This window comes from Microtus pennsylvanicus, chromosome 11, assembly GCF_037038515.1.
Source record: "Microtus pennsylvanicus isolate mMicPen1 chromosome 11, mMicPen1.hap1, whole genome shotgun sequence".
Taxonomy (NCBI): Eukaryota; Metazoa; Chordata; class Mammalia; order Rodentia; family Cricetidae; genus Microtus; species Microtus pennsylvanicus.
This window is the reverse complement of record NC_134589.1, coordinates 2,164,186-2,178,600: the sequence shown is the minus strand read 5'-3', so window position 1 is coordinate 2,178,600 and position 14,415 is coordinate 2,164,186. Positions and strand designations below refer to the sequence as shown.

At 50.0% G+C, this 14,415-nt stretch overlaps 1 protein-coding gene across 2 annotated transcripts in view; it reads left to right on the top strand.

Annotated features, from left to right (window-relative positions):
• Window positions 1-14,415, top strand: part of Rptor (regulatory associated protein of MTOR complex 1) — a 306,486-nt gene that overhangs the window by 202,892 nt on the left and 89,179 nt on the right. For both annotated transcript variants that reach the window (XM_075989895.1, XM_075989893.1), the window contains one exon: window positions 450-594. In XM_075989895.1, the coding sequence (XP_075846010.1) occupies window positions 450-594 (145 nt within the window). The remainder of the gene's footprint in view (window positions 1-449; window positions 595-14,415) is intronic.

Below are 14,415 nucleotides of genomic sequence, written 5' to 3'. Positions count from 1 at the left end.
ACTGAAAAACAGGAAGGAGAGCAAAAGAGCCTCAGGAGGGTTGGGTGTGGTGATGTCATGCAGGGACCAAGGGTCAAGTGCTTAGGACCAGGGCAGGTGGCAAGCTCCACATCAGCCCTGCTCGTCCCTCAGCAATGTTTTCCCAGCAGGCCCAGGGCTCCGCTTCCTTAATAAGTGTTGACATTGTCCTTATCTGTTGAAACCAGAATTCTTGCTATAAAACGTGTGTAGTTTGTTTATAGGTTGGTTGGGATTTGTGTTTTTGATCATATGTAGACTGATATGTGCGTGTGTGTGTGTGTGTGTGTGTGTGTGTATTGCCAGTGACACGTGTGTGTCAGTCTCAACTTGTCTGTAATAATTTTTGATGGAAGAAAGCTTTTGTGCTTGGCTTCCAGTGCTGGACACAAATCACTGAAGATTCCTTGTTATTTTTTATCTGCCTTCAGATCTCTTCCAAAAGCTCTTCCGACAGGACCTGCTGGTGGCAAGTTTGTTTAGAAATTTTTTATTGGCAGAAAGAATCATGAGGTCGTATAACTGCACTCCAGTGAGCAGCCCACGACTCCCACCAACATACATGCATGCCATGTGGTAAGTCCGTCCAGCAGTTCTCTTGTGCTTGGGACCCTCCTCGTGTGCCTGTCTCTGTAGCAGGGTGGGCTTCCTGGAACCTCAGTGTCCTGGTCTGGTGAAGGGTGGCACCAGCCTTGGGGAAGGAAGGAAACTCTAGGTGGACAGGGTGGGCTGTGGACCCACACTCGCCAGCGGGTGGAGCTGTTGTGAAAGGCTGTAAACTGCTGGAGGAAACAGTGACTGGGGCGGGCCTTGAGTCCTCTTCCTGCCCAGCCCCCACTTCCTGTCCTCACACTGCTGGTGCCCTGTAGCCTTGCCTGTGCTGTCCAGGAACTTGCTCTGTAGACCATGCTGGCCTCAAACTCCCACCTCCCTTCTTAGACTGTGAACCACAGTAGGGGTCCTCTGGCCTATTTGGATCTTATACTGAAAAAGAAATTGCCCCAGATTTATTAAGTAAATACGAGATTTCTCGAAAATGTAAAGCCATGTGTGACACACACATACACTGACGCACACATACGCTGTGACACACACACACGCTGTGACGCACACATACGCCGTGACACACACTGTGACACACACATACACCATGACACACACATACGCCGTGACACACACATACACCGTGACACACACTGTGACACACACATACACCGTGACACACACATACACTGTGACACACACATACACCGTGACACACACATACGCCGTGACACACACATACACCGTGACACACACTGTGACACACACATACACCGTGACACACACATACACTGTGACACACACATACACCGTGACACACACATACACCATGACACACACTGTGACACACACATACACCGTGACACACACTGTGACACACACTGTGACACACACATACACCGTGACACACACATACGCCGTGACACACACATACACCGTGACACACACTGTGACACACACACATACACCGTGACACACACTGTGACACACACATACACCGTGACACACACATACGCCGTGACACACACATACACCGTGACACACACTGTGACACACACACATACACCGTGACACACACATACACTGTGACACACACATACACCGTGACACACACATACACCGTGACACACACATACACCGTGACACACACTGTGACACACACTGTGACACACACATACACTGTGACACACACATACGCCGTGACACACACTGTGACACACACTGTGACACACACTGTGACACACACATACACTGTGACACACACTGTGACACACACATACGCCGTGACACACACTGTGACACACACATACACTGTGACACACACTGTGACACACACATACGCCGTGACACACACTGTGACACACACATACACTGTGACACACACTGTGACACACACATACACTGTGACACACACTGTGACACACACATACACTGTGACACACACTGTGACGCACACATACACCGTGACACACACATACACCGTGACACACACATACACCGTGACACACACATACACTGTGACACACACATACACCGTGACACACACATACGCCGTGACACACACATACACCGTGACACACACTGTGACACACACATACACCGTGACACACACATACACTGTGACACACACATACACCGTGACACACACATACACCATGACACACACTGTGACACACACATACACCGTGACACACACTGTGACACACACTGTGACACACACATACACCGTGACACACACATACGCCGTGACACACACATACACCGTGACACACACTGTGACACACACACATACACCGTGACACACACTGTGACACACACATACACCGTGACACACACATACGCCGTGACACACACATACACCGTGACACACACTGTGACACACACACATACACCGTGACACACACATACACTGTGACACACACATACACCGTGACACACACATACACCGTGACACACACATACACCGTGACACACACTGTGACACACACTGTGACACACACATACACTGTGACACACACATACGCCGTGACACACACTGTGACACACACTGTGACACACACTGTGACACACACATACACTGTGACACACACTGTGACACACACATACGCCGTGACACACACTGTGACACACACATACACTGTGACACACACTGTGACACACACATACGCCGTGACACACACTGTGACACACACATACACTGTGACACACACTGTGACACACACATACACTGTGACACACACTGTGACACACACATACACTGTGACACACACTGTGACGCACACATACACTGTGACACACACATACACCGTGACACACACATACGCCGTGACACACACATACGCCGTGACACACACATACGCCGTGACACACACATACGCCGTGACACACACACATACACCGTGACACACACACATACGCCGTGACACACACACATACACCGTGACACACACACATACACCGTGACACACACATACGCCGTGACACACACATACGCCGTGACACACACATACGCCGTGACACACACATACACCGTGACACACACATACACCGTGACACACACATACGCCGTGACACACACATACGCCGTGACACACACATACACCGTGACACACACTGTGACACACACTGTGACACACACATACACCGTGACACACACTGTGACACACACTGTAGTCTTTATCACTGCTCATCATTCTGTTACTGTAGTCATAACAGTAAAAATTAATACAGCATGGAGCTGGAGAGAGGGTTCACGGCCACCTGTAACTCCAGTTCCATGGGAGTCAGCACCCTTCTCTGGCCTCTTCAGGCACTGCACACACATGGTGCACATACATACACGCAGACAAAACACTCATACACATAAAATTAAAATAAATTTTTTTTTTGGGGGGGGCTGGCGAGATGGCTCAGAGGTTAAGAGCACTGATTGCTCCTCCAGAGCTCCAGAGGTCCTGAGTTCAATTCCCAGCAACCACATGGTGGCTCACAGCCATCTATAATGAAATCTGGTGCCTTCTTCTGGCCTGCTGGCATACATGGAAGAAATGTTGTATACATAATAAATAAATAAAATCTAAAAAAATTTAAAAAAAAAAAATTTTTTTTTTGGTTTTTTGAGACAGGGTTTCTCTGTGGTTTTGGTTCCTGTCCTGGAACTAGCTCTTGTAGACCAGACTGGCCTCGAACTCACAGAGATCTGCCTGCCTCTGCCTCCCAATAAAATAAAATTTAAAATAATAATTTTGAACACATCTGAAGACATTTGATGTGGCTTTCTGTATTGTCAACTTTTCGTTGCTTTTTAAGAAGATTTATTTATGTATCTTATGTATATAGGTGTTTTGTGTGTGTGTATATATATATATATATATGTCTGCACACCAGAAGAGGGTATCAGATCCCTCAAGACTGCAGTTACAGATGAGTTGCCATGTGAGCTCAGGACCTCTGGAAGAGTAGCCAATACTCTTAACTGCTGAGCCATCTCTCTAGCTCCTAAGATTTATTTTACTTTTATTTTATTGAAACAGGGTCCCATCATATAGTCCAGGCTGGCCTCACTCACAAACATCTGCTGTTTTTACCTCCCATGTGCTGGGATTAAAGATGCAGGCCATAGCACCTGGTTTAACTGCCATTATTTAGCAGAATAGCCGACTTAATGAGTTTATAGGGAAAAAGTTACACTGCCGGTTGTGGCTTCAGAGCTTTCTGTCCATGGTCTCTTGGCTGCCTTGCCTCTGGGTATGTTTTGAGGCAGCACTTCCTGGCAGGAGCACATGATGGAGCAAACTGTTCACTGGCAGCCTGCTGGGAAGCACCGAGGGGAAGGGGAGAGCTGGATCCCAGAGTCCCCTTCCTGGGCATGCCCAGTGCTCTGACATCTTCCCTCTAGGCACCACCTCCCACGAGTGCCTGGGAGCCTTGGGGGACACTCCACATCCAACTGCAGCGCTCTTCACACAAGTGGAGCTCGTGGATTCAAAATGAAAGGACAAAAATGAGTCTTCACCCCAAAGACCTTTATACGGTGTGGCAAAGTCGGATTTTTTAGCAGACACACATCGGCTTTTACCACTGCCAGGAACCCAGAGGAGCAAGTTGTTTGTAAACTTACCCACCCAGAACCAGAAACTAAGTATTTGCTGGGGCAAAACCACAGTGAGTGGTGTCCAGCCCTCATGGACTGTAAGCAGCAGTCACTTTGGAAGGATGGTCTGCATCCTTCCAAAGTGTGGATAGTGTAACATTGAAACCAAGCGTGGAAGTGGACTGCTGAGAAGTAGCTGGCTGTCCATCACAGAGGGCGCACCCACCTGGTTCATTTCCCATTTTGCTGTGCATGGCAGAGGGGAGGGCAGAGCACTCTCTAAGAAGCCTATGGAATGTGTAAATGGCACTTTGGGGCACAGATACAGTGAGTGTTTGGGAGAGAACACATCCTCAGAATAGCTGACTTCCTTACATCTTGTTTCCTCTGAGCCAGAATTTTTGTAAAAATGTTATTATAAGAATCCAAAGCCAGGTTGGTGGCACATGCCTTTAATCTCAGCACTCAGGAGGTAGAAACAGGTGAATCTCTGTGAGTTTGAGCCATCCTGGTCTATAGAGTGAGTTCCGGGGCAGCCAAGACTGAGAAACCCTGTCTCGAAGAAACAAAACAAACAAAAAGAAACCAAAAGAATGGCTGGGGAGATTGCTCAATGATGAAGTGCCAAGCGGGTATGGCGACTGCCCTGCCATTCCAGTCTCTAAAGGTGGAGGTGCCAAGCGGTCCCTGTTAGAGACCTTGTGCAGAGACTGATGTGGAAGATCCCTGACACCAGCCTCGTCCTCCACATTCACACTGCGTGGGTACCAGAGAGGCCAAAGGGAAAGGAGCAGGTGGAGCAGGATGACGGTCTCCCACAGCAGTTTTCTCAACGCTGACCACCTTGGGGAATGAACTTCACAGGTCACATGGGAGGCAGGGGTCCTTTGAGAAGGGGCCCTAGGAACCACAGTTGTCTGCATGCAGCTGGGCAAGGAAGCCTTTCTCCTCTGGGACCGCAGCCGTGGCATGCTGGGCATCTCTGGTGTAAGAATGCCCACCTTAGCAAGTTCCCTGTAGATGAGAAGACGTAGTTCGGTATCTGCCTACAGGGTTAGCGTGCCGGCTTCACATACCTTGTTCCATTCACTGGAAGGAATCCTGTGGCTCATGCCATGCTAAGAGGAGGGAGTCTTGTACCTCCTTCCACTAACCCCCAGCTGGATTGTGTTCTCAGTGTGTCAAGATGGAGCTGATGAGGTTCTATGGTAGAGGGAGAATGTGGCCCTGCCCGCCAGGAAGCCTGGAGCCGCCTTCTCATAGACAGGGAGGGCATCCCTTTAGGGCCAGTGTCTCATCGTCTGTAGTGGATCCTTTCCCAATCCAGACCCACACAGTCAGCATAGGCCATTGATAGGGCCGTGAAGACCAACGTAATCAATCATGAGACCTCACTGTGAGAGTAAAGAATGGAAAATTCATAGCAAACAGGATGTCCTTTACAAGTGGGCAGTTTGGGGCCGGGCAGTGGTGGTGCACGCCTTTAATCCCAGCACTCAGGAGGCAGAGGCAGGCAGATCTCTGTGAGTTTGAGGCCAGCCTGGTTTACAGAGTGAGTTCCAGGACAGACTCCAAAGCTATGAGAAACCCTGTCTCGAAAAACCAAAAATAAATAAATATTTAAATATTTTAAAAAAAAACCCACAAGTGGGCAGTTCAAAGAGTAAAGGAATGACTGTGTTGAAACAGAGTCTGCAGAGAAGGGAAGTGTTCTGTCTCGAAACCCATATAGGCCTCTACCAGTGGGTATGCTGTTAGCGAGAGGCTGCCTCCTAGCATCTCTGCACAGAAGTACAGGGTCAGAAAAGAGCTGAGTAAGTCTTCATGGCCTATAGCTGCACAGTGGGGCTACCATGCTTGCTTACTAAAAGCTTCGTGTATCTCTGTATCCTCCAGACTCAAGCCCACTGTGAACTAGAGAGCCCAGCATCCTCTTAGGAGGCTCCACATGGCTTTTGTACAGCTCTGCCAGCAAAGAAGTGGAGGCTCCATCCAGACGAGCATGTAGCCCCATCATTGGCAGCTGACCCTGTTTTTCTGGTCAAATGACACAGCTCCTGCCATACCCAGGGATGGGTCAGGTCATGGTAGTGGGAAGGGGCTTTGGGACTCTTGTTCAAGTCAAGGAGTATCTTGCAAGAGAGAAACATTTGCTACTGGTTGAAGATTCACTACTGGAGGCTGTGGGAGGGAAGCAGCAGGGTCTTGTAGGACAGGGAGTAGCACATAGCATGGCTGCCTCCTGAGGCTACCAGAAGAGACAGTGTGTCAACCCCAGAACCCACATGCCAGTTCCTTATTCCTTTTTCAGCCAGCTCTACCCTCTTGCCAGATAGAAGCCCGACATTCTTCCTTCCAGCTGGATGTTGGGGGTGCCCAGGAGTTGACAATGCCTGTTGTGGAAACTGGCCAATCATCTTGGTGTTTCCTTCACTTAATGCCCAGCACCAGAACCACTGACTTGGGGCCTCACCCTTGACTGTAACGTTGCTGGGTACGGTCCCTGACTCTGACCCCTGCCCAGCCAGCTTGCTCCTACTCAGTGCCTCACTGCCATCTTCCACTTCTCTTCGTAACTTCCTGCAGCTCCTGTGCTCCACCCTCTCTTCCCTGTCTTCCCCACCAGTACTTTTCTCTGCCCAGTCCACTTTGCCCTGAACTAGCTGTGGTCCACCCAAGCAGCCGAGTTCCACAGGTCTAAGAAGATACAGACTGTGACTGATGAGGGACTCTGAAAGTCTGGCGGTGTCTCTGTCCAAGCCTTCCTGACAAAACTGCAAGTAGAGGATAGCCCACCCCAGGACCGTGGAGGATAGCCCGCCCCAGTACCATGGAGGATAGCCCACCCCAGGACCGTGGAGGATAGCCCGCCCCAGTGCCGTGGAGGATAGCTCACCCCAGTACCATGGAGGATAGCTCACCCCAGTACCGTGGAGGATAGCCCACCCCAGTACCGTGGAGGATAGCCTACCCCAGTACCGTGAAGGATAGCCTGCCCCAGTACCATGGAGGATAGCTCACCCCAGTACCGTGGAGGATAGCTCACCTTAGTACAGTGGAGGATAGCCCACCCCAGTACCGTGGAGGATAGCCCGCCCCAGTACCATGGAGGATAGCTCACCCCAGTACCGTGGAGGATAGCCCACCCCAGTACCGTGGAGGATAGCCCGCCCCAGTACCGTGGAGGATAGCCCACCTTAGTTCAGTGGAGGATAGCCTACCCCAGTACCATGGAGGATAGCTCACCTTAGTACCGTGAAGGATAGCTCACCTTAGTACAGTGGAGGATAGCCCGCCCGAGTACCATGGAGGATAGCTCACCTTAGTACCATGGAGGATAGCTCACCTTAGTACAGTGGAGGATAGCCCGCCCGAGTACCATGGAGGATAGCTCACCTTAGTACAGTGGAGGATAGCCCACCCCAGGACCGTGGAGGATAGCCTACCCCAGTACCATGGAGGATAGCTCACCCCAGTACCGTGGAGGATAGCCTGCCCCAGTACCGTGGAGGATAGCTCACCTTAGTACAGTGGAGGATAGCCTGCCCCAGTACCGTGGAGGATAGCTCACCTCAGTACCGTGGGGAAAGAGTCATCTCTCTCATAGTGTTATATAAAATAGACATTAAATAACACATTAAGTGACACTGCATGTGTCCACAGTACAACTGTTTTCCATGCCACAGTCTCTGTCATACACAGAAAAAGGCTGAAGAGAGTCACAGCAGGCTTCAGACAGGATAGCGGTGACACTCACCTCTTAAAAACTGTTGGAGATTCCTTTGAAATTAGAGGCCTCTTTAGAGATTTCCTATTCCTTTGAAACAGTAAGTGCTTTGTTTTTGAAATTGAATCATTATAGTTAAGGCATTATTTGTCATCATATAAAACTTAGAAACAAACATAAGAAATAATTGGGCATTCCTCTGCATGTTGAAAGCATAAGTAGCAGATTCCCCAGAGTTTGGTACATGTACTTGACCTCATGTGATACTTTCAAACGATTTGGAGAGGGCTCATTAAAATCTCAAGTTGGCTGTTAATTCGTGTCCATTAGACAGAGTTCTGCACGTGGACTGCACAGCCAATGGAACACTCAGCCATAAAGGGGATTTCACTGTGAGGGTAGCTGCAGACCCACTGCACTCCATGCAGTGGGCTGGTGTATCCTGGAGGAGTGTAAAGCAGTCCATACCAAAGCAAGTGAGCAAATGCGGACACAGTAAGGATCAGGGTCTGCGGTGCTCCTGGTCTCCATGGCATTTGACCTCTGCGAGAAGAGCCTAGCCCTCCACCCAGCAAAATGACAGCAACAGGGAGACCCATTCAGAAGAAAAGCTCTGGGGCAAGGTCTGCCAACTTCATGAGCTGCTCCAGGCTGGGCATCCATTGTAGGAAGTGGGCTGGGGTGCTCCTTTCTCATTCTTCCTCAGCCCATGCGTGGCTGACCCTTCAAATCTATTGGGCCTCCGTTTCCTGTCCTGTAGACGCTTCCAGACCCCATGCTAAGGTGGTGTTGGAGGGAGGGAGCCGCTTGTTCATCCTGGCTGCCCAGAAACTGTATTAATTAAATCACTGCTTGACCCATTAGTTCTAGCTTCTTATTAGCTAACTCTTACATCTTAATTTAACCCATCTCCATTAATCTGTGCATCACCACGAGGGCATGGCCTACCAGCAAAGTTTCAGCATGTCTATCTTTGGTTGCTCCATGGCGTCTCTCTGACTCCACCCTCTTTCTCCCAGCATTCAGTCCAGTCCTCCCGCCTACCTAAGTTCTGCCCTATCAACAGGCCAAGGCAGTTTCTTTATTCATTAATGGTAATCACAGCACACAGAGGGGACTCCCACATCAAGGTGGTCAGGGCAGTGCTCCTACTCCCCTTCCTTCTGCTCCTGCTCTTCTGCTGAATTTGCTAAGATGTCAGCTTCTGTTTTCTGTTGCTTAAGGTAGGGACTGCAGTGATCAAAACTGGTAGGTGGGAGCCTGCCGCAGTGTCTGATAAATCAGGGCCACTCCACTCAGGAGAGCAGCATCGAGTGACTTTTTTTGCCTGTTGCCTTTTGAGCTGTTGGGGGTTGAACTTGGGATCTTGCACTTGTTAGACGGTATCCAGAGTGTTGAGTTGGCTCCCCAGAAGGTGAACTTAGGAGAACTCATCTGAACTTCTGGGGCCCAGGGGACATCGCTGGATCAGAGGGAGATGGGGAATCAGGAGGGAGTGCCCCACAGAAAGCACGCCTGTCCCACTCGGGGTCTGCGGCTGGGCAAGGAGTCAGGGCAGGAACTATTGGGAACTCAGAGATGTACTGGGCAGTGGTGACGAGGATCCAGAGTGTGACAGGACTTGGTGACTGAGTATATTGTAGCTGCCAGCATCTTAGGGGAAGTCAGTGAACAGCTGGACACTGAGTCTAGGGTCAGGAGGGACTTAGGATACTAACTTGAGAGGTGGCATTCGAATAAGGGAGAAAGTGGCTGCTATTTGTTTACTTAGCACCTGTAAATGTTCCCCGAAATCTAGCACACATGGTCTCACTGATCCTCGTCACACTTCTGATGCACATGCTTTCCTTAACTGTGCATCTAAGAAGCTGAGGGTCTAAAAGTCTGTGACTTATCCAAAGGCACACAGTGCCTGCTGGCTGAGCAACAGTGTGATTCTACCTAAGCCTCTGCTCCCCCAGGCCTGCATTGCTCAGTTTTGCAGGAAGGTGGGATGGCTGCCCGAGAAGAGGATCTCAGAAAGCAGACAGCAGCTCTTGAAGAAGTGATCTGGGGTCAGGGTTATGAAGAGAAATGGGACCTGGCTTGGGCTGCATTCTCCCGGTGAATGCTGGCCCAGGGTTCTCTTCATTCGGGAGGCAAGGGAGACAGTGTTCCAAGGAGCACTCAGTGCTGATGGACACTGATGCCCAAGATGTCCCCAAACTCATCATCTGAGCACCCCATTTAATTCTCCAATCCTAAATGTGGATATTGGGTCTAAGAGAGGAGAGAGGAAGAGGAAGAGGGTAGTAACCAGTTGAAGCTTGGGGACTCAGTTGTCTTTGGAGCATGGATGCAATGCGCCTTTCCAGCCGAGGAAGTGCACAGCCAGGACCAGAAGGGCTGCAGGCTGTAGGCATGGCAAGAGCAGGTCCCGTGACCCAGTCTCAGCAAACAGCCCCAATGTAAATTAACCCCACCATAGAAACCAGTCAGACCATCCAATTTTTGGTTAAGTAACCCCAAATCCGTGTTTTCATGTGTCATTACCTGTCTTATGATGAGATCTAATGCAGTTTTGTAAAAACATTTGAGGTCCAAACTAACCAAATCCATATACAGACTACATACAGCTCACAGTCTGCCTATCAAACTAACCAATCCATATACAGACTACACACAGCTCACAGTCTGCCTGTCAAACTAACCAATCCATATACAGACTACATACAGCTCACAGTCTGCCTGTCAAAAGCCAGAGTGAATTCCGGGCACAGGCTTCAGGAGCTCCTAACCTTAGCACAGCCACCATCCCTAACATTACGTGGCTGGGTGCAGTGACAAGGAGTCCTCAGAGCTCTGACCCTTCTTCCTGAGCCCATGCTGTCTGGACAGTGTCTGAAGGTCCTCTTCAATTTGAAATCTTGTGCCCAATGTCCTGGCTCCTGGCTCTATGAGAAGTACCAAAGAAGTGCATTCGAAGGGTTCTTGTGACAGAATCACAAGACGTGATTTCAGGGAGGAGAGAATTTATGCCTCTGACATGTGTTCTCTGGGGAGGGCTCAGTAATGACAGTGCTATCGTGAGCTGAGTGGGGAAGTAAACATTAGTCAGTCTCATTCTGTGCTGGGAGCTACATGGGGAAGCCACTCTGACCAGACTCCAGGAGGGACTGCTTGGACCTGGGGACAGGCTGATGCTTTTAACTGCTAGGTCCAGTGCAGCAAAGATACACTAGAGCAGGGCTTAGCAGCCTCCTGGGTTTTGTGGGGGCACAGCAGCTCCAGGGGCCAGAGGAATGAGCCTGACCTCAGCAGAGAGCTGTCTCACTGGTCTCTGCTTGGCTCCAGTGCCCCATCCCATCTCTCCCAGATGTCTCCTTGCCACCAAAACAGTTGAGAAACTAAGTCACCAAGTAACCCCAACTTTCAGAGGAGCTGGTTGAATGGTTCCCCCGTGCCTTATGTCTAAGTAACCCCATCCTTCAGAGGAGCTGGTAGAATGGTTCCCCGTGCCTTATGTCTAAGTAACCCCAACCTTCAGAGGAGCTGGTTGAATGGTTCCCCGTGCCTTATGTCTAAGTAACCCCAACCTTCAGAGGAGCTGGTTGAATGGTTCCCCGTGCCTTATGTCTAAGTAACCCCATCCTTCAGAGGAGCTGGTTGAATGGTTCCCCGTGCCTTATGTCTAAGTAACCCCAACCTTCAGAGGAGCTAGTTGAATGGTTCCCTGTGCCTTATGTCTAAGTAACCCCAACCTTCAGAGGAGCTAGTTGAATGGTTCCCCGTGCCTTATGTCTAAGTAACCCCACTTCAGAGGAGCTGGTTGAATGGTTCCCTGTGCCTTATGTCTAAGTGCTGCTCTTTTTTAACATGCATTAGTGTTTTGCCTGCGTGTATGTCTGTGTGCAGGTGTCAGGACCCCTGTAACAGGATTTACAGACAGTTGTAAGCCACCATGTGGATGCTGGGAATTGAACCCGGGTCCTCTGGAAGAGCAGTCAGTTTAACCTCCAAGCCATCTCTCCAACTCTCTATTCTAACAGTTAGTGAAATTTAGTCTTCTTGCCTGTTGCCTCCTGGGCCCAGTGTGGCTTGCTGGCCAGGCTAACCTTGGATGGTTTTCCAGTTTGGCATGTTACTTGACAAAATTGTTCCCTGAATATTAGATGTTCCTTGTACCATGAATGAATGAATGAGTGAGTGAATGAATGAATGAATTAATTAATTAATAGGCCATTTCAGAAAGGCTATCCTCTTCCCTTGGGTGTCAGGGACTTTGCTGATCTTTCTCATGTGTCTCAGGCCTGAGGGAGGAGGGATGGTTACCTCCTTTTTGCCTCCTTGTTGGGCCTTGGGCATCTTAGTTGTGTGTGTTTCCCAGAGTCTAGCCTCTGCACTGCTTCACCCCGGCACGTGTGTGCTGGGATAGGTTCTCAGCATTTATCACTAAGAAACACTGCAACCTGAGGCATCTGCTTGTGGGTCTGTTGTTCCAGAATCCCCCTGTATGCTAAACTGGGAGCTCATACCAGCATAGCGTTCACCAGCTAAGCTCCCTGGAGTCCGAACTGGGAATGAGCCCAGTGTTCTGAACACCAGATAACGTTCTGGAAAAGCCTAGAATAGCATGACACGGTTGGGCTGGGTGTTGTATGAGAGGGTCATCCTACCCAAGCTGTAGATTGACATGTGAGGTCTTGAGTCACAAACCCCAAGGGACAGCTTTGTTTGGATTAAACTGAATGAGAAGCCAGGCCAGACAGACACGGTCCAGATAGGCGAGGAAGAAGGTAGCCGCTCCCTCTCATCGGTGCCTTTGTTTCCATGAGTCTTCCACAGCGCGTTTACGCCCAGGGAAGAGGAAGACTTTTACCCTGTAGGTGTGGCATGTACAGCACAGCCCCCTTTGAGAGACCATCGTGGTCTTCACCTGCCTCCAGAAGGAGCTGGGCATCCAGGCTCCCAGAATCCAGCAGCTTTGCACACTGGCCTTTGTCTCTCCTGCAGTTTTGGGCCATGGCTCACTCCTGTAGAGATACCTCGCCATACCTCTCCCCAGCTCCAGGGCATAGGAAGGCCCGTGGGCAGGCTCATCACCACCTCTACCCCTTTGTGCTATCTGGCCCTCTTGGAGGCTGGGCATGTAGACCTATCGTCATTGGCCTGTCCTAACCCAAATCTGCCCCTTGAAGGGGGGTGAGGAAAAGAGATGGAGCATCATGCCCACCTCTGAGGTCCAGGTCACTGCAGAGCTGAGCTCCTTCCAGACCTTGGCTGCGCCTCACGACTGAAGGATGCTGTGTGGACTCTGGGCTCTGCCGTCTGCCACCCCAGGTGATAAAACTCTTCCCATAGTGCTCAGGGCTTGTGTTCCTTCACAAATAGATGGCAGCACACGCATCCCCAGGGAACTCATAGGAAAGGTAGGCAGGAAGGAGCCTTTGGAGTAAATAATTTAAAATCCGGTTATTATATTCTTGAGTTGTGATGGAGAGGGAACAAAGCTACCAAAAACTGGGGTTAGAGCGTAAGTAATGTACATTTACACTCTGCTTCAGGCGGGGGAAGCAGACGATGAAATACTCAGAGCCCATTTCCTGTTTAATTTTTGATGCAAAGCCATCAGGGAGTCGTTCTCCTTCACTCTCAATTTCAGGGGTCCTGAAACCTTGCATTTCTCTGTGGTAATAACCTGTGTTTTCTGCTCTGATTGATCAGTGCAGATGGAGCCCACACTGGCTCGGAAGGCTTTCCTCCAGCCCACTGCCTAGGCGCATGCCATCCTAGGCTAGTTTCCTGAAAACCCAGGCTCTTCCCGGCAGTGACTCAACCGGCAGCTTAGAAATTCCCTCATCACTCCTTACTGTGTAAGGAGGGAGGCCAATTCAGATCAACTGGGCTCATCCTGTTACCCCTTCTGCCTACGCCAGATCACCTCAGTTCTGCTACTCTCCTCAGAGTCTACAGAGCCTCCCTGTGGGAAGCCAGTGCAGACACCTCCCTACTCTTCCCAACCTCTGATCCTCCCTGGGTAACAACAGAGAGCTGG